This window comes from Myotis daubentonii, chromosome X, assembly GCF_963259705.1.
Source record: "Myotis daubentonii chromosome X, mMyoDau2.1, whole genome shotgun sequence".
Taxonomy (NCBI): domain Eukaryota; kingdom Metazoa; phylum Chordata; class Mammalia; order Chiroptera; family Vespertilionidae; genus Myotis; species Myotis daubentonii.
In genome coordinates this window covers 90269475-90290327 of record NC_081861.1, presented here as the reverse complement: position 1 = coordinate 90290327, position 20853 = coordinate 90269475, and the positions used below count along the sequence as shown (strand labels likewise).

Genomic DNA, 20853 nt, shown 5'->3' with positions numbered 1-20853 from the left:
CTTGCTGCTTTTAAGATTCTCTCTTTGTCTTTTGCTCTTGGCATTTTAATTATGATGTGTCTTGGTGTGGTCCTCTTTGGATTACTTTTGTTTGGGGTTCTCTGTGCTTCCTGGACTTGTAAGTCTATTTCTTTCACCAGGTAGGGGAAGTTTTCTGTCATTATTTCTTCAAATAGGTTTTCAATATCTTGCTCTCTCTCTTCTTGTGGAACCCCTATAATTCGGATGTTGGTACGCTTGAAGTTGTCCCAGAGGCTCCTTATATTATCTTTGTATTTTTGGATTCTTTTTTCATTTTGCTTTTCCGGTTGGGTGTTTTCTGCTTCTTTGTATTTCAAATCTTTGACTCGATTCTTGCGCGCCTCTGGTCTGCTGTTGGAACTCTGCATAATATCCTTTATTTCCATCAGTGTATGCTTAATTTCTAGTTGGTCCTTTTTCATAACCTCAAGGGTCTCACTAGATTTCTTGAGGGTCTCACTACATTTATCAGCAATCTCACCAGACTTTTTGAGGGTCTTAATAAATTTACCGGCGGTTTCTAGAAAGTTCTTGAAAAACCTTAAAAGTGTGGTTTTGAACTCTATATCCAGTAGTTTGCTTTCCTCCATTTCTGTCATTTGTGACCTGTTTCTTTGTCTCCACATTTTTTATGCTTCCCTGTGTTGATAGAGTGGCTTTGTGTGCTAGGTGTCCTATAGGGCCCAGTGGCTCAGCCTCCCCAATAACCTGAGGTGGACACTTGTGGTGTACCCCCTTGTGAGCTTTGTGCACAGTCTTGTTGTAGTTAAGCCTTGGTTTTTGTAGGTATCACTGGGAGGAATTGACCTCCAGGCCGGTTGGCTGTGAGAATCAGCTGTGTCTGCAGTGGGAGAACTTCTGTGCTGGAAACACCCCCCCGGGGCAAGACTTGCTTCAGTGGGGCTTTGGTGCTCACTGAGTCTGCCCCCTGAGTGTGTCCTTTATGGATCCAAGGAGCTGCAATCTGGATGGTCCCACTCTGACCACCGGGCACACTGGCTCCTGGATCTCTAAGGAGGTGCTAATCTAGCCTCTGCCTGAGGCTACTGAGCAGGAGCTCACCTGTGAAGCAATGCAAGTTGCCCTGGGGCCTTGGGCCAGCTGCAAGTTTCTGAGGTAATTTTCAGATTGCAAAGGGCCAGGCCTTTCATATGTAAAAGCTGGCGCACAGCTTGGGTGGGGTTGGGGTCCCAGGGGATCAACAGGGCAGAGCAAGCAGCTATGGGTGCCCTCAGAGGCCCCACTTCTCAGTGTCCCGGCAGTCGCTGCAAGCACCTCCAAGAGAAAGCTGCCCTCGAGTTCTGACCGATGTCAGACAGTCCAGTTTCTCCTGTATTAGCCTGGGTTTCCAGAGACTCACCCGGAACTGGAGCTCAGAGTTTGTGACTCCCTACCGATTGAAAAAGACAACCGTGTCCTCAACCACCAGCCCTCTCTGCGTGCGCCTCCATACCTCTGTACTTTACTACCACACCTCAGCTCCTCTGAGTCTCGGTATGCCTTTCTCTTTCCTTCTAGTTGTAGAATTTCCACTCAGCCAGCCTTCCTGTGGTTCTGGATGATGTCCATTCCATCTTTTAGTTGTATTCTTGAAGTGGTTGTGCTAAGCAGCAATTTCCGGTGTTTACCTATGCCACCATCTTGGTTTTCTCTCTACCTGGCTTTTAAACTATAGAAGTAGGAGAGAAGTCATAATTAAGTGAGGCCGTCAGGCACTGCTGCTGATGATCTCCTGGGTCTCTGTTACAGACAGAACAAGCGAATGAAAAAATGAATGCCAAGCTAGAAGAACTCAAGCAGCATGCAGCGTAAGTTTCTTACCAGATATTTGTTACTGACCTTATAGCACATAATATGTAATCATAGATGCTCTGGCCTTGACAGTGTGATTAACTCTTGGGTTCCTTTGCTTGAATTTTCAGCTGTAAAGTGGATCTTCAAAAGCTAGTGGGAAATTCGGAAGACCAGGAATTAAAAGAAAATGTAGAGAAAATTTGTAACCTACAGCAACTGATTAACCAGATATCGGTAAGCCAAGTAGGGACAGTATAAACAGTCACATTGTTTTTATTTGTTTCTCTCTTTTTATTTTTTCATTGTTCAATTACAGTTGACATACAATATAATATTGGTTTCAGGTGTACAACCCAGTGATTAGACATCTATAAAACTTACAAAATGAGAACCCTGATAAATCTAATAACCATCTGACACCACATAGAAGGTGCAAAGTCAGCCACTGCCTAGGGCATGGGTGGGCAAACTTTTTGACTCAAGGGCCACAATGGGTTCTTGAACTGGACCGGAGGGCCAGAACAAAAGCATGGATGGAGTGTTTGTGTGAACTAATATAAATTCAAAGTAAACATCATTACATAAAAGGGTATGGTCTTTTTTTTTTTAGTTTTATTCATTTCAAACAGGCCAGATCCGGCCCGCGGGCCGTAGTTTGCCCACGGCTGGCCTAGGGCCACCCTGCATGAGCTATTTGTATTAAGCTTGGAGGTGCCCAGGTGAGGCTGGACTGTTAAGCAAGGCAGGCTCATGCTAGTGCTGGGTCTTAGGCCTTTTATTGATAGGTTTGGGGCATGCTGACCCAGCTGTAGCTTGTTTGAGAGATTTTAGCAAAGTCTGAAGTCTGAGCAAGGACAGGCCATTCATATGCAAAAGCCACTGTTCACAGGTTGGGTGGGGCTGCAAATTGGATGGGGCAGGGTCTTAGGAGGGAATCACCAGGGTAGAGCAAGCAGATATGGCTGCCAGTCAGCTCCTTGTGAACAATAACCCCTGTGAGCACCTCCTTCTGAGAGAAAGCTGACCCCAAGTTCCTGCCCTGATGCCAAATAATCCAGTTCCTCCTCTTATGTGTCTGGGTCCTCCAGAGTCTCACCCTGGAGCTGGAGCTCAAAGGAAGTGGGACCTTGTAAATTCAGTTCATGTGCCGGCCCTTTAAAAGGAACACCTGGGCCCAGCTGATGTAGCTCAGTGGTTGTGCATCAACCTATGAACCAGGAGATTACGGTTCGATTCCTGGTCAGGGCACATGCCCGTGTTGGGGACTCAATCCCCAGTGGGGAACATGCACAAGGCAGCAAATCAATGATGTTTCTATCTCATCATTGATGTTTCTATATCTGTTTCCCCCTCCCTTCCTCTCTAAAAGCAATAAAAATATGTTCAAATGAAAAAAACAACAAAGGAACACCTGGACCTCCAGCAGCCTCCATGTCCCTGAGCACTAATCCCTGCTGGTTTTTAAGTCCATAGTTATCCCAACTGGTCTTCCCAGCTCTGGAATTTTGGGCTACGGGGCTGGTGTGAGTCTGGGACACCTCTGCATAGACGATCTCCGTCTAGATTACAAAAATAGCCCACGTGGGTGCCAGTCCAGCCCATTCCATGCCTCTTCCCCTCTTACTAGTCTCAATGCACTTCTTTACTGCTCTAGTTGTAGGACTTCCTTTCAGCCAACTCTCAGGCAGTACTGAATGATTTTTTTAAAATTTTAGTTGTAATTTTGATGTGGTTGTGGGAGACAGCAAGTACAGGCATTTACCTACGCTGCCATCTTGGTTCCTTGAGTGTTTTGGGGTTTTGGGGTTGTTGTTTTTTAAGAGAGAAGAAGGGAGGTAGAGAGATAAAGCCTTTATCTCAGTCTGTTTCTGTTCTGCTTGTTTATTTTCTTTTTAGGTTCCACATATAAGTGAAATTATATGGCATTTGTCTTTCTCTGTGTTACTTTTTTCACTTGGTACAATACCCTCTAGAGCAGCGGTTCTCAAGCTGTGGGTCACGACCCTTTCACAGGGGTCACCTAAGACCATCGGAAACACATATATAATTACATATTGTTTTTGTGATTAATCACTATGCTTTAATTATGTTCAATTTGTAACAATGAAATTGGGGGTCACCACAACATGAGGAACTATATTAAAGGGTCACGGCATTAGGAAGGTTGAGAACCACTGCTCTAGAACCATTCATGTTGTTGCAGGTGGCAAGATTTCATTTTTTTAAATAGCTGAGTCATATTCCATTGCATATATGCACCACCACTTTTTTATCCATTTATCTATTGATGGACACTTAGGTTGCTTCCATCTCTTGACTATCTATAATAATAAAAACGTAATATGCTAATTAGACCAGATGTCCTTCCGGATGACATTCCGGATGAAGCCGCAGTGTCAGGGGCCGAGATAGGCAGCTGCCGTGGTAGGTGGGCGGGGGCCGAGGCAGCACAGGCCCCTGGCCGCTGCGGCGGACGGGGGCCAAGGCAGCTGCCATGGCGGCTGGGGCCAAGCCCCTTGCACGAATTTCATGCACCGAGCCTCTAGTTGTAGATAATACAACAAACATGGATGCATATGTCTTTTTGACTGAGTGTTTTGGTGTATTCAGATAAATACACAGAAGTACAGTTACTGGGTACTTCATTGTCTCTCTGTTTTAGAGTCTAATTTGTCTGGTATGCAGTGCTTCCCCAGTGGTTTTTTGTTTGTTTCCATTTTTATGAAGTATCTTTTTCCATTCCTTTACTTTCAGTCTTGTGTATCTTTCAATCTGAAGTGAGTTTCTTGTAGACAGCATATGTAAGGGTTTTGATTATCCATTGAGCCATCCTATCTTTATATTGGAGAATTTAATCCATTTGCAGTTAAAGTAATTTTATTTATTTATTTATTTTTAACTTTATTATTTTTTTAATTTATTTTTATTTTTTTATTGTCTAAAGTTTTACATATGTCTCCTTTTCCTCCAATTTACCTCCCCGCCAGCCATTCCCACCCCAGGCAAGCCCCCACCTCCCTAGTGTCTGTGTCCATGGTTAGGCTAATATGCATGCATACAAGTCCTTTGGTTGCTCTCTAACCCCCCCCCCTACGTTTTCTTATTTATTGATTAAGGTATTACATGTGTCCTTTAAAGTAATTTTTGATAGATATGTATTTATTGCCATTTCATTATTCATATTTTTATCTCTTTTTTTCCTTCTTAATAAAGTACCTTTAACATTTCTCTTTTTTTTGCCTTCTTTATTGCCATTTTATTTTTATTTTTTTCCATATAAACCATTTAATTAGAAAAGTCATAAAAACAACAAAAAGGGCAGATTTCCCAATGCAGGGTAGACAAGAAAGCAAATGGGGTTGAAAGGCACCCATTAATTTAAAATTTGTTTTGTTTTGTTTTGTTTTGGTTTTGGTTTTGGTTTTGTTTATTTTTTTATTTTTTTTATTGCTTAAAGTATTACAAAAAGTATTACATATGTCTCCTTTTTTTCCCCCCGCCCATGACAATCCCCTGGCCTCCCCTACCCCCCAGTGTCTTATGTCCATTGGTTATGCTTATATGCATGCATACAGGTCCTTTGGTTGATCTCTTACCCACCCCCCCTCCTGCCCTCCCACCCTCCCCGGCCTTCCTGCTGTAGTTTGACAGTCTGTTCAAGGCAGCTCTGCCTCTGTATCTATTTTTGTTCATAAGTTTATAATGGTCTTTATTATCCAGAAATGAGTGACATCATGTGGTATTTTTCCTTCATTGACTGGCTTATTTCACTTAGCATAATGCTCTCCAGTTCCATCCATGCTGCTGCAAATGGTAAGAGTTCCTTCTTTTTTATAGCAGCATAGTATTCCATCGTGTAGATGTACCACAGTTTTCTAATCCATTCATCTACAGATGGGCACTTAGGCTGTTTCCAGATCTTAGCTATGGTGAATTGTGCTGCTATAAACATAGGGGTGCATATATCCTTTCTGATTGGTGTTTCTGGTTTCCTGGGATATATTCCTAGAAGTGGGATCACAGGGTCAAATGGGAGTTCCATTTGTAGTTTTTTGAGGAAACTCCATACTGTCTTCCATAGTGGCTGCACCAGTCTGCATTCCCACCAGCAGTGCACAAGTGTTCCTTTTTCTCCACATCCTCTCCAGCACTTGTCGTTTGTTGATTTGTTGATGATAGCCAGTCTGACAGGTGTGAGATGGTACCTCATTGTTGTTTTGATTTGCATCTCTCGGATGATTAGTGACTTTGAGCATGTTTTCATTTGAATCTTGGCTTTCTGAATGTCCTCTTTTGAAAGGTGTCTATTTAGATCCTTTGCCCATTTTTTGATTGGATTGTTTATCTTCCTTTTGTTAAGTTGTATGAGTTCCCTATAAATTTTGGAGATTAGGCCCTTATCAGATATGCCCTTATCAGATATAATATTGGTTTGGTGGTGATGAACTCCTTTAGCTTTTTCTTGTCTGGTAAGCTCTTTATCTGTCCTTTAATTCTAAATGATAACTTTGCAGGGTAGAGTAATCTTGGTTGGAGATCCTTGCTTTTCATCCCTTTGAATATTTCTTGCTACTCCCTTCTGACCTGCAAAGTTTCTGTTGAGAAATCCTCTGACAGTCTTATGAGAGATGACTTGAAGGTAACTAGCTGCTTTTCCCTTGCTGCTTTTAAGATTCTCTCTTTGTCTTTAACCTTTGGCATTTTTATTATAATGTGTCTTGGTGTGGGCCTCTTTGGGTTCACCTTGTTTGGGATTCTCTGGGCTTTCGGGTTTAGTGTCTGTTTCCTTCACCAGATTAGGGAAGTTTTCTGTTATTTTTTTTTCACACATAGGTTTTTAATTTCATGCGCTTTCTTTTCTACTTCTGGTACCCCCATGATGTGAATATTGGTACGCTTGAAGTTCTAGAGGCTCTTTAAACTATCCTTATTTTGTTTGGATTCTTTTTTTTTTTTCCGGTTCTGATTGGATGTTTTCTGCTCCCTTATATTCCAAATCTCTGATTTGATTCTCTCTTTCATCTACCCCACTGTTGATTCCCTGTAATGAATTCTTCATATTAGTGTATTCTTCATTTCTGACTGGTTCTTTTTTAAGTTTTCTATCTTTCTTTTAAGGTTCTTCTTCCTAAGTTCATCTAATATTCCTCTAAGTTCATTAAGCATCCTTAAAACCAGTATTTTGAACTCTGCATCTGGTAAATTGCTCATCTCCATTTTGTTTAGTTCTTTTTCTGGAGTTCTGTTCTTTCATTTGGGACATGTTTCTTTGTCTTCTTATTTTGTCTGCCTCCCTGTGTTTGTTTCTATGTATTAGGTAGAACTGCTGTGTCTCCCAGGCTTGGTAGAGTAGCTTTATATAGTAGTTGTCCTGTAGGGCCCAATGGTGCAGCATCTCCAGTCACCCAAGCAGGGTGATTAAGGTGTGCCCCCAGTGTGGGCTGTGTGCACATTCCTGTTTTGTTGAGCCTTGATTGCTGCTGGCTTCTCAATGGGAAGGATTTACTCCAAGGCTAATTGGCTGCAAGGACTACCCAAGACTACAATAGAGGAGCTGCTGTGCAAAGGCAAACCACAGGTAGCTTCAGCAGGACTCGCTTCAGCATATCTCTTGTTCCCAATGAGTTTGCCTCTTGAGTGTGTCACTCATGGAGATAATTGGCTGGTGCTCCAGCATGGTCTGAAACTGTCCACTGGGTATGCCGGCTCTGAGGCCTTCTGGGAAGTGTAGGACAAGATCAGCTGCCACCTGTGTTCTGCCTGGGACCACCTGGCATGAGCTACAGAGAAATCTACAGTTGGCTGGTACTTGTGCTGGACTTGGAAGTGCCTAGGAGAGGCCACACTATGAACCAAGGCTGGCTGCTGCTAGTGTGGTGACTCAGGCCACTAAGCAATAGGTAGGGACACACTAACTGCTTGTTTGGGGTTTGTGGTCCTTTGAGGGATTTTCGAAAAGTCCGCAGCATGAGCCACGACAGGCCATTTGTATGGAAAAGCCACTAGAAGCAGCTTGGGAGAGCCTGCAACTTGTGTGGGTCAGAGTCTCAGAGCATCAACAGGGCTGGGCAAACAGTACTAGCCAGGTTGATGGCACCTTCCTCCTGACTCTGTGTGGAGAAGAATCAGGAAGGGAAAAGTGGCCTCTGCCTGCACTTCTGTCTGGGAGAAAGCTGCCCTTCCACCCCTCACTGGACAGTTCAGTTCCTGGAGCCTTTCAAGCTCCTGTCCCAGTGCTGGAGCTCAGAGAGTGGGAGACTGAATAAGTTTGTGCATGGGCCCTTTAAGAGGAATTGCCAGGGACTCCAGTAGCTCTCCATCTCAGCCTCAATCCCTGCGCTTTTCATAGCCAGAAGTTATCGGTACTTATCTTCCTGGCACTGGAACCTTGGTCTAGAGGGCCTGGTATGGGGCTGGGCTCCTAGCTCCTCATGGGGGACCTCTGTATCCAAGATTTCCCTCCCAATTTTTATCTGTTACATGCAGGCGTGGGATCAGCCTCTTATGCGTCTCCTCATCCAGTGGTTAGACTTCAGGTGGTTCTTTTTTATTTTTTATTTAAGGGTTTGGGGAGGGGGGTGTAGGGAGCTCACTGGAGGGAGAGCCAGGTGGTTCTTAATGACTGTTGTTCTGTACTTTAGTTGTAATTTTTTATTGATTTCAAAGAGATAAAATCAATGATGAGAGAGTATCGTTTGATTGGCTGCCTCCTGCATGCCCCCCACTGGGGATCCAGCCTGCAACCTGGGCATGTGCTCTGACCGGGAATCAAACCGTGACCTCCTGGTTCATGGGTTGATGTTCAACCACTGAGCAACACCAGCCAGGCTTTAGTTCTAATTTATATGTGGTTGTGGAAAGAGGCCAGTACTGCATTTACCTATGCCACCATCTTGACCAGAAGTCCTCATTTGTTTCTCTTGTTGTATTAAACATGTCTAACTCTGTACCTTTTGCTGAAACAACTAGAGTGTGAGCTATTTGAGGACAGATATTGTGGATCATTTAATATGATCTATGAATTTGTTAAATTAAACACCCTTAGGCTACATACACAATAATACATTAATCAAATACTGGAGCAAAAACATACAGGGTGAGGCAACAGCAAATTTACAGTTGTGAGTAAAGCAGAGTTTATTCTTGTATTATTTACTTATTATTTAATCATTTTCCATATGCAAACTGTAAACCTACTTTTGCACCGCCCCCCCATATCTATGCAGTGTGAAATTGCCAGGTAGCATGAGCAGCAGTCATTGATTTGCTTCCCTTTCAGTGTAAGCTAACTTAGTTAAGAGGCCCTGTACCATACCCCAATCTTACATAAGCTGGTTTCTGGCAAATAGCTTATAATAACCAGGGAATACTATAGTTCTTTTTTTATAAGCAGTCATAAATTAGTTTGAATCATCATTCTGCTATAAGTTCCCATTGTTTTATTTTTAGAACTATTATGATAGTTGTGAGTGGGTTTTTTGGAGGGTGTGGTTATTTGTTGTTTTTCCCAGAAGAAAAATTCTTATATTTATAGCCTTGCTTCTCTTAGTACTTAGGCATATATACTTCTTAAAAGTTGAAATCATATTACATTAAGGGGTCATGGTTGGTAAAGGGGTTATGGTTGGCTTTGTTCCATCTATACCCTCTTATTTATTATTCTAAAGCAGTAATGTGTGTGTGTAAATGCCTGGTGGTAATTCCTAGCTCTTGGGCAGAGGTTTTAATTTTATCAGAATAGTGATTCTCCACCCCAGGTCTTGCCCAGTGTTTTTTAGAGTTGTCAAAATGGTATTACAAAATCATCCACACCTATATTTTGCTCTAAATAGTCACTGGAAAAAGTACCTTATAGTATTCTGGGGAGAAGGGTTAGGGTAGCCAGTTCCAAGAAATTAAATGACTAAACTCCCAAAAGACTAGAAAGTGTTTCATAATAAGTGATACTATACAAAACTGTCAGGAGCAGTTCAGGATGACAGTTCATTTATCTAACAAACAGGCCATAGTAATTGAGAACCTGGGCTCCAGAGCCAGACAGACCCTGGTTTAAAGCCAATTCTGCCACTCACTAGTTGTGTACCTTTGCAAAGTATGTATTAATAGGGAAAGAAGCCCTGACCGGTTTGGCTCAGTGGATAGAGCGTCGGCCTGCGGACTGAAAGGTCCCAGGTTCGATTCCAGTCAAGGGCATGTACCTTGGATGCGGGCACATCCCCAGTCGGGAGTGTGCAGGAGGCAGCTGATCTATGTTTCTCTCTCATTGATGTTTCTGACTCTCTATCCCTCTCCCTTCCTCTCTGTAAAAAATCAATAAAATATATTTTTAAAAAATAGGAAAAGAAAATAATTTCAGTGACTCAATAGCAGTTAAAGGTATTATTCAACTGATGCAATCAGGGAGTGCCTACCATACTCCAATCCTACTTTGACTTGGGTACTTACCTGGATTTGGGCTCAGATAGCAGTTTTTGTTATTAATTGCTGTGAAACGTTTGGGTGAAGGCTATTAGAGTTTTCCTGGCTTTTGCTCAAGACTGCCAGTGCAGTCCCATCCTGATAACTATTCAATTACTTTCAACAGTTATTCTTCAAGCCTTCTACTTTGTCAGTTGGGCCAGGTTCACAGGTGGCACTGAAGGTGGAAAGGGAAAGGAGGCAAGGGAAAACTAGGAACCTGGTCTCATGTGTTTTAATCCTCTTACATTAGCAATATGAGCAAAGTGCGTTGGGAGCACAAAGGAAGGGGTGATTAACTACCTAGAAAACTCAGGAAGGCAGCACAGTAGAAACTGGGTCCTTAAAAATGAATGAAATTGCCACCCACACAAAGGAGAAAGGACCATCTATAGAGAGGAAAAGGCATATGCAAAAACAAAGGTATATAAATTTAGAACACGGTAAGAACACAATGGTGTGGCTGAAGTATAGAGTACATGCCAGAGAATGGCTATCACAAGGTTATTTCAATCTGTAATTCCACTTAACTATAGCTGGAACATCTAATGTATGAAAAGCTCGTATGAGGTGCCTCAGAATTAAAGTAATCTAGGCTGAAGAGCCCTACTGGAGCCAAAGCTTATAAGATCAGAAAAGAGTGATCCAGGGCACCATTGTTTATGGCCACACCACCTCATTTCTGGGTCTTTGAGTCACATAGGAAAGGTGAAAAGGGAAACCTATGGAACCAAGATAAGAGAAGGAATAGCCCAGACAGTGTTGCCCAGTGGTTAATTGTCGACCCGTGAACCAAGAGGTCACTGGTTCCATTCCTGGTCAGGGCATATGCCTGGGTTTCAGGCTCAATCCCCAGTAGAGGGTGTGCAGGAGGCAGCCAATCGATGTTTCTGTCTCTCTATCCCTCTCCCTTCTTCTCTCTCTAAAATCAATAAAAACATGTTTTTTTTAAAAAAGAAGAAGAGAAGGCATAGCCTCAGTGAGGATCTGGCAATATGACTGGTGCTTGGTATGCCTATAGAGGAAGTTGCTAATGGGGGCTGGCTCAGAAGAACTCTGTAGAGTCACTGTGTCTACCACTGAAATTCATTTGGTACACACAGGAAGAGGGTGCTAAAGATTGCCACAAGCTGATAAAGTCCCTGGCTTCCATCCACTGTCACAGGCAGAATAAACCCTTTTTACCCATGGCTCCTGTTGGACTCTTAAATCAGAGTTCTCCATATCTATTCTTTGGAGACTCGCCCAGCTATATTTTTGTTTTTGGAGATATGCAACAATGTGTCCTTTGGCTTTTATTAAAACACACTACAGTGAAAGTAAAAATGTTTCAAAGGTAAGTGTGCCCTTCATTCTGAATTAAAACTATTTTTATTTTAAGTAATGGGTGAACACCCCCTTTTCAGTTATGAAGGCAGCCATTGTTCTCAGATCTTTTTCCTGGGACTTTAAATGCTAAATTGCACCCATTTATTTCTTTAAAATATAATTCAAATAAACCTTGTTGTAGTTACCTGTAAGGAAATTCATGCATTCCTTTCAACAAAATCAATTTTTTTTGTTTTTATCCCCTACCTCAAGACTACTTCCATAAAACGCATTTTCAATGCCCAGTAATGGTATTGCCTACAATCTGCAAGCACAGATTTCATTTGGGAGGGTATTGCTGGTTAATGTATCTCACTGAACCTGAGCCTTATTCACCTGATCACTCTAATCTGGGACCCCTCGGGGGATGTCTGACATCACCTTCAGCAAATCATATCTTTGTACCATACAAAAGGTTCTCAGTTGTAGCCTTAGAATGAAGGAGAAGAGGCTGTTAGACTGAAATAAATTTTACTTTTACATATTTATTACATATCCTATATAATAAAGAGGTAATATGTAAATTGGCCATCACACCCTTGCACAAGATGGACGCCCCCATTGATAACAAGATGGTAGCCCCCATGTGGTCACAAGATGGCCAGCAGGGGAGGGCAGTTGTGGGCGATCAGGCCTGCAGGGGAGGGCAGTTGGGGGCAACCAGGCCGGCAGGGGAACAGTTAGGTGTCAATCAGGCTGGCAGGGGAGTGGTTAGGGGGTGATCAGGCTGGCAGGCAGAAGCAGTTAGGGGCAATCAGTCAGGCAGGCAGGCGAGCGGTTGGAGCCAGCAGTCCCGGATTGTTAGGGGGATGTCAGACATCCCCCAAGGGGTCCCAGATTAGAGAGGGTGCAAGCTGGGCTGAGGCCCCCCCCGCATGAATTTCATGCACTGGGCCTCTAGTTTTTACATACTTAGGATTATGAAGGCAGAAACCTGCCATGTTCATGTAGAACATGTCACCAAAGCTTAAACCTTAACATTGTAAAATTTCATTGGGCCACAAAGTAAATCAACAGTAACAAATCTACTTTGATTCCTGAACCTCTGGAAGGTACTAGAAAAAGTCTCCAAAAGCCAGTGTTCTAGGCCCTACTAATATAGACTAGGCCTATAACTAGTCTTTTTACTGAAACTTAGAATATGGGAGAGAGAAAGAGGTAACTATTAGTTCTGTTTTTTTTATAAGAAGGATTTAGTACAGTGGTTCTCAACCTGTGGGTCGCGACCCCTTTGGCTATCAAATGACCGTTTCACAGACATTTACATTACGATTCATAACAGTAGCAACATTACAGTTATGAAGTAGCAACGGAAATAATTTTATGGTTCGGTCACAACATGAGGAACTGTATTTAAAGGGCCAGAAGGTTCAGAACCACTGATTTAGTATTTCTTGCTCTTAAATAATTGCCAGTATTGTATATCATGATGAAACAGGATGTAGGAACACTGGAGCTTCCTTTGAATTCTCTTTGAGTCTCACTAGTTGAGAATTACTGGGCAGAATATGGGAAATGCTTAATAAACAGCACATACTGAGGGCCATTTCAGTCCTTACCTTAAAGGTACTGAGATTTAAGTTTCAACAACTATGTCATGTTTCACTGTGCTGGTGCTAAGATTCCATGTGCTAACCCTAAATTCTTTCCTTGCTGTTGAGCCAGTAGCAATTTCACCTATGACCTCCTTAATCATGTGACTTCTTGAAAATAATTCTTTCTTCCTAGGGCTTTGCAGGATCACTTCACAGTAATGGTAATTCATATGTTGCAATGCCAAATAAACCCTGAATTTCACCAGGAGAACTAAGCTTGCTCATGTGATAACCTATAAACAAATTAATCCTAATAAGTGGTTTTAGATTTCCCTTCTAGGTGGTGTTCCAATGCCCATAAAAGGAATTGGACCTTCTCTTGGAAGGAATCAGTGCCTACTCTTTCCTTCCACTACCTCGAGTAGCTGCAGTTGTGATGTATAAGAGGGACAGAGGCTACAGTATATTTGTCTTGACTTCATTGGCACATTTTTCTGGGGTATTTACCATGGCATTTATTTCCTTGTAGGGTAACCTCTTGTTACCTTGACTGACTGTAAAATAAAAATCAAAAATAATTATTTATCCTAATCAGTCTTCTGCTGTATTGCCTTTATTTGATATGTCTGTTCTTAGGATGGTGTGTCCATGAGGACTGGCTAGACCTGTATATTATAAAGTAGATTTAGTGGTAAAAACATAAAAAGATGCCCAGCCAGAGTGGCTCAGTTGGTTGAGTGCTGTCCTATACACAGAAAGGTTGCTGATTTGATTCCCGGTCAGGGCACATGCCTGGGTTGCAGATTCATTCCCCAGTTGGGGAGCGTACAGAAGGCAGCTGGTCGATGTTTCTCACATCAGTATCCCTCTCACCCTCTCCCCTTCTCCCCCTCTCCCCATCTCTCCCTTTCCCCTTCTCCCTCTCCACATGTCCTCTGACAAGGATATTTTTTTAATTTTTTTAAAACATAAGAAGGAAGGGTGTAGTCTATAAAGCTTAAACTTTGGCCTATTGGAATGGTTAAGTCTTTCACTCTGGCCCTGTGAAAGCAAGAGAGGTGCAATAAATACAGGGTGGGGCAAAGTAGGTTTACAATCTTTTGTATGGAAAATAATGCAATAATCCTATATAAGAAAAGCCTAATATGCAAACTGACCGAACGGTGGAACCACCAGTGGAACAACCAGTCGCTATGATGCACACTGACCACCAGGGGGCAGACACTCAACACAGGAGCTGCTCCCACCCCGCAGGCCCAAGACCAGCCAAAGTGGGTGCCAGCAGGGGCCCCCTGACCACCCCGCCAGTCGCCCCGCAGAGGGGAGCGACCCATAGTGGCAACGGCAGGGGGCAGGCAAGCAGGCAGTGCCAGGCCAGCCAAGGCGGGTGCCAGTGGGGGCCCCCCCGATCACCCCACCAGTCACCCCACAGGTCCTCCCTGATCACTGGCCAGGCCTAGGGACCCTACCCATGCATGAATTTCATGCATCAGGCCTCTAGTTAATAAATAATACAAGAGTAAACTTTGTTTCGTGCACTCACAACAGTAAGCCTACTTTTGCCCCACCCTGTATGTAAGTTGCCACATGACCCTATTTTTTACATAGACTGCACAATTGACCTTTATAAAGAAGACAATCTCTTGAGAGGTGAGAAATGGAAACATGTGGCTGTTGGAGTATATGTGACTACAGAGGTGTTCAGCACCTTAAATGGTCTCTGTATACACTTGAAAAAATTAAATAACCAGTACAAAATCCACTAGTAAGCTTCACTTCAGAATCTTTTTCCTAAAATGAGACATCATTTGTCATTGCAGGATGAAACTGTTGCTTGCATGGCTGCAGCCATTGATGCTGGAGTGGATCCAGAAGCTGTAAGTAATTGGCCCCTTATGTAGAACCAGGAGCTTTAACTGTGCCATTGCCTATAATTTATCACTCAGCTGAGGAAGAGAATTCCTGATTGCTGCCATCCTCCATAGAATGCCTTGGAAATCCAGAAATCTTGAATATAAATCTCAGCTTTGTAAAATTTCTAATTCAGATAGGCTCTATCTCTAACATTAACTGGTAATGGGTGGCAAGGCTTCTCAGGTATTTCACTTTCTATATTTTCAGACTGGCTTACTGATTTCTTGTTAGGTGCTAGTATTCTGCATCAACTATCTAGCAAGTTAAAATGTGGAAGGGAACAAATTAGGAAATTATGGCAAGGTCACAAAAGCATTAGAGAAGAAATGGAAGAGAATTTTTTCTCAGCATACTTTCCTATATATGGGATGGTTAAAAGCTAGAGGAACCAAAACATTTTGAGTATTCAAGTTGCAAGAACAGATAAAATACATTAGATGTTTGCCGGGGTCCAACCCCAGCGGGTCCAGGGGTTCCCAAAGGCGTAGACGGAGTCGGCGAAGAAGGAATGACACGGAGACAGCGTTCAGTTGATCAGCAGCCTAGCCAGGATCTCTAGCCAGGATCTCCAGCCAAGTTCTGGTCTGGATCTCCAGAGAGGTTCTGCTTCGGATCTCCAGCGAGGTTCTGTAGCCATGTTCCCTCGCTAGGTTCTCCAGCCAGGTTCTGTCCAGGCTCTCCAGTCAGGTTCAGTGTCCAGGTTCCAGTCAGGTTCTCCTGCCAATCTCTGTAGTCAGGTTCAGTCCAGGATCCCTTGCCATGTTCTCCCGCTAGGCTCTGTCTCTAGGCTCCGAGGCCAGTCCCTCTCCAGGATCCTCCGGCATGCTCTCTCCAGCAAAGTTCTTCTGTCTCTAGGCTCCGTGTAGGTTCTGTCTTCTTGATTCTGTTCTAAGTTCTGAGTCTTTCTGTCTTGTTACAACTGTATTTATACCAGTTGATTCAATCCTATCAATCTCTATTACAAAGGTTAGGGCGTTTCTTATCTCCATTCCAGGGAGAAAAGATTATGTAGTTTAAGCATGATTGTTCGTAGTTAAAGGGATTAATTACCCGCCTGGCACTTAGTTGAGGGGTTTTATTCCCTCCCTAACTTCAGGGGAAAATCCCTACCTGGGGATTCAACCTTTCTCGGAGAGGTGACTTTGGTTAAAACACAGCGCCAAGAAGGTGAGCAAACATATTAAGAACTATATGCCATATATGCCAGGTCCCTTGAAACAGCAAGGGTGGACCGGCTCCCGGCAGATGTTGGCTAAAGGTTATAGAGCAAAGTCAAAATGAAAGTCTGGACAATGGTTTACTTGAGAGAGCTTTTTCTCCCTAAAGCCAATACATAATGGTAATTTTCATATTCTGAAAGAAGACAGATGGGAGATAAATCAGGTGCCAGAGGTCAGCTTTTTGAGAATAAATGAAACCTCTTCTCCTTTTCCACCATTCCTAAAGTCCCATTTCCAGAGCCTTCTCTAAGGAACCGTTAGAATGAGGTAAAAGTGAGAAGTGTTGGCCTGATTCATAAAAAAAAAAAAGATCAAGAGCCAATGCTGGGTGTTGGTTGAAGTGTTGTGCTGTGAACCAAAAGGTTGCGGGTTCAATCCCCATTTGGGGCACATGCAGAAGGCAAATGATTGATGTTTCTCACATCAATGTGTGTTTTTCTCTCTCTTTCCCTTCATCTCTCTCTAAAAAATCAATAAAAAAGCCAAAACTGGTTTGGCTCAGTGGATAGAGCGTCGGCCTGCAGACTGAAAGGTCCCGGGTTCGATTCCAGTCAAGGGCATGTACCTTGGTTATGGGCACATCCCCAGCGGGGAGTGTGCAGGAGGCGGCTGATCGATGTTTCTCTCTCATCGATGTTTCTAACTCTCTATCTCTCTCCCTTCCTCTCTGTAAAAAATTAATAAAATATATTTTAAAAATAAATAAATAAATAAATAAATCAATAAAAAAATATCCTTGGGTGAGGATTAAAAAAAGAAAAAAGAATAAGAAACTTAGTTTGCTCTAAAAGAGTCAGTTAAAGGATATAAGAAATAAAATGCTTGTGAGAGCAGGGAAATAAGCTAGGTCAATTTATTTCAGATATTTAAAGAATGTATGAGATGCCAGAGTTTTAAAAGATCAAAGGTACTGGTAATGGAGAAATGGCTCTGAGACTTAATGAAGTAGTGTCTAAGGAACTCCAATTGTTTGTTTCTCTTATAAATCATTATCCTGATCTTTTTCCAGCAAGTGGAAACCTGTCTACAGACAAGTAGATCTTCTGATGGATTCACCACTCAACATGTTCTCCGTCAAGCTCAGATGTCTAAGGAGCTGGTTGAGTTGAATAAAGCCCTTGCACTGAAAGAGGCCCTAGCCAGGAAGATGACTCAGGATGGCAGCCAGTTACAGCCAATTCAGTTTCAGTACCAGGTAAAATCTTTACTAGAGCAGCATTTGTTAATGTCTACCATCTCTCTTGAATTGTAAGCGAAGAAAACAGGCCCACTGTTTTTGATGATGACAAGGCAACATAATGTGTGTAGTACAACTGGAGTTATACTATTGGTTAAAGAAAAGAATACATTCAGAGTAGGGAACCTGTGATTTTGTTTTACTTAATCTAATACCTTCTACAATAGATTTTAATAAATCTATATATATAAAAGCCTAAGCAACCGGCCCACTAGCCAACTGTCCGGTAGCTACGATGTGCACTGACCACCAGGGGGTAGACGCTGAATGCAGGAGTAGAAACCACAGGCATGGAAATATGGAACTTCCTTCCTTCTCAGAGGGAAGCAGGGAGGGGAGAGTATGGGAAGAGATTAACCAAAGATCTTATATACATACTAGAGGCCCGGTGCATGGATTCATGCACCGGTGGGGTACCTCAGCCTGGCCTGCAGGAATAAGGCTGAAACTGACTCTCCAACGTCCCCCGAGGGGTCCTGGATTGCGAGAGGCGCAGTCCAGGCCGAGGGACCCCACCGATGCACGAATCCGTGCACCAGGCCTCTAGTAGTTTGATAATGCTATAATAGAATTGGTCCCTGCTTGGAGAAATTGTGTTCTAATAACTATGCTGGGGTTCTGAGAATGGTACAGGGTCTCAGAGTGTCAATTATAAAGAGATTTGTAGTGGATATCATATGACTTGGCAAGTGGCTGAACTTGTTTATCCTAGTGGTAGTTTTAAGTGGGTCTTGTTAATTAAGAGGATTTATCTTTACTTAAAGACAAGTTCTTGGCTTTCAGGTTATCCACAAGGTCACCCTTGCTCCAGACCTTATTTTTCCTTGTAGCCAGTGTTTCCCATCCACAAAGGGATGTTAACAGGGCTGGTAGGGGGAAGGATACATTGTCTTCCCATCCAACTATAACCCCAAAGTACTATATGCTAGTATGAAGAAATCTCTGTGACACTAATGCATTTCTACCACCATTTCCCCTAATTTTTCAGAGTAAAAACAAAAAAAGTGTTTTCACTAAGTGATTTTTGCCACTTTTTACCCCTAGGGTAGATGTTGCTTCCAAAGTAATAACTGAGTTGCCAATAGAGGTTTTATTTCCTTTTTATTACCATAGTCTTATTTAACTTTTTTATAACTTAATTTTTATTTATGTCAAACAAATGCATGTCTATAATTTGTAAGAGTCAAATAGTACGATACTAACATTATCAATTGATTTTCCACTTTGGAAGATGGGAATATAGCTCTCTTATACAGCCACACATGCACACTGCCTCACCTCTGTCTTTGAAGATGATTAAATGCCAGTATAAAAAAGAAATAAATAAAAGTGATTATATCACAGTGTTCGATTAAATGAATAGTTAATATTTACATTTTATGATTATGTAAATGTTTTACAGCTGAGTCACATAGTATAATGATTCCATTTCCTTTCTTGTATAGCTTTTTGTGTATCCTGGAGTTAATAATATCATTTTTTTAATTTTTTTTTATTTAAGTACTAGAGGTCTGGTGCACGAAATTCATGCATGGGGAGAGGGGGTGTCCCTCAGCCCAGCCTGCACCCTCTCCAATCTGGGACCCCTTGAGGGATGTCCAATCCCGATTTAGGTGGGATCGGGCCTAAATGGGCAGTCGGACATCCCTCTCACATCCCTCTCCCAATCGCTTGCCTGCCTGCCTGCCTGCCTGATTACACCTAACCACTTCTGGCTGCCAGCCTGATCACCCCCTAAACCAGTGATGGCAAACCTATGACTCGCGTGTCAGAGGTGACACGTGAACTCATTTTTTTGGTTGATTTTTCTTTGTTAAATGGCATTTAAATATATAAAATAAATATCAAAAATATACATCTTTGTTTTACTATGGTAGCAAATATCAATCTATATGTGACACGGCACCAGAGTTAAGTTAGGGTTTTTCAAAATGCTGACAACGCCGAGCTCAAAAGGTTCGCCATCACTGCCCTAAACACTCGCCTGCCAACCGGGTTGCCCGCAACTGCCCACCCCTGCAGGCCTGGTTCCCCCCAACTGCCTGCCCCTGCAGGCCTGGTTCCCCCCAACTACCCTCCTCTGCAGGCCTGGTCACCCCCAACTGCCCTCCCCTGCATGCCTGGTGGCCCCCAAGTGCCCTCCTCTGCAGGTCTGTGTACCTCCCAACTTTCCTCCCCTACAGGCCGGGTCCCCCCTAACTGCCCACCCCTGCAGGCCTGGTCCCCCCCGCCAACAGCCCACCCTTGCTGGCCATCTTGTGGTGGCCATCTTGTGTCCACATGGGGCGGCCCTCTTGTGTGTTGGAGTGATGGTCAATTTGCATATTACCTCTTTATTATACAGGACTAGAGGCCTGGTGCACAAAAATTTGTGCACTCTGGGGGGAAGGGGGGTCTCTCAGCCCGGTCTATGCCCTCTCGCAGTCTGGGACCCCTCGGGAGATAACGACCTGCTGGCTTAGGCCTGCTCCCAGGTGGCAGAAGGCAGGCCCAATCCCTAGGTGCAGCCCCTGGTCGGGCTCAGAGCAGGGCCGATTGGGGGGTTGGGGCACTGCCCCCGTCAAACTCGAGGCAGGATCGATGGGGAGGTTGCGGTGCCACCCCCGTCACTCAAAGAGCAGGGCCCATCAGTGGGGTTGGGGCTCCGTACACTGTCACGTACAGAGCAGGGTCGATCAGGTGATTGGGGAGCTCCCCCCTGTCACACACAGAAAAGAGCCGATCAAGGGGTTGAGGAGCTCCCCACTGTCACAGAGTAGGGCCAATAGAGGAGTTGGAGCACCGCCCCCTGTCACACACAGAGCAGGGCGGATCGGGGTTGGAGCGCCGCACCCTATCACACTCAGGGCAGGACCAATGGGGAGGTTATGACTCTACCCCGTCACACAGAGCAGGGTCCGTGGGCGGGGGGTTGGGGCGCCGCACCCTGTTACACACAGAGCTGCAGGGCAATCAGGGGGTTGGGGAGATCCCCCCTATCAGGCACAGAGCAGGGCTGATCAGGGGGTTGGGGCGCCTTGCCCTGTCACGAACAGAGCAGGGCGGATAGGGAGGTTGTGGCCCAGCCCCTTGTCACACACAGAGCTGCAGGGCGATCAGGGGGTTTGGGTGCTGCCCCCTGTCACGCTGATCCCAGTGCCGGGAGGCCTCGCGGCTCTGCTTATGCTGGTGCTCTGAGGCATATTACCCTTTTACTATATAGGATGGAGGCCTGGTGCACGGGTGGGGGCCGGCTGGTTTGCCTTGAAGGGTGTCCTGGATCAGGGTGGGGGTTCCCACTGGGGTGCCTGGCCAGCCTGGATGAGGG

At 43.8% G+C, this 20853-nt stretch overlaps 1 protein-coding gene across 2 annotated transcripts in view; it reads left to right on the top strand.

Moving 5' to 3' along the window:
* KIF4A (kinesin family member 4A) overlaps positions 1-20853 on the top strand; it is a 191257-nt gene that overhangs the window by 99332 nt on the left and 71072 nt on the right. For both annotated transcript variants that reach the window (XM_059680350.1, XM_059680351.1), the window contains 4 exons: positions 1771-1829; positions 1944-2049; positions 14996-15052; positions 17319-17504. In XM_059680350.1, the coding sequence (XP_059536333.1) occupies positions 1771-1829; positions 1944-2049; positions 14996-15052; positions 17319-17504 (408 nt within the window). The remainder of the gene's footprint in view (positions 1-1770; positions 1830-1943; positions 2050-14995; positions 15053-17318; positions 17505-20853) is intronic.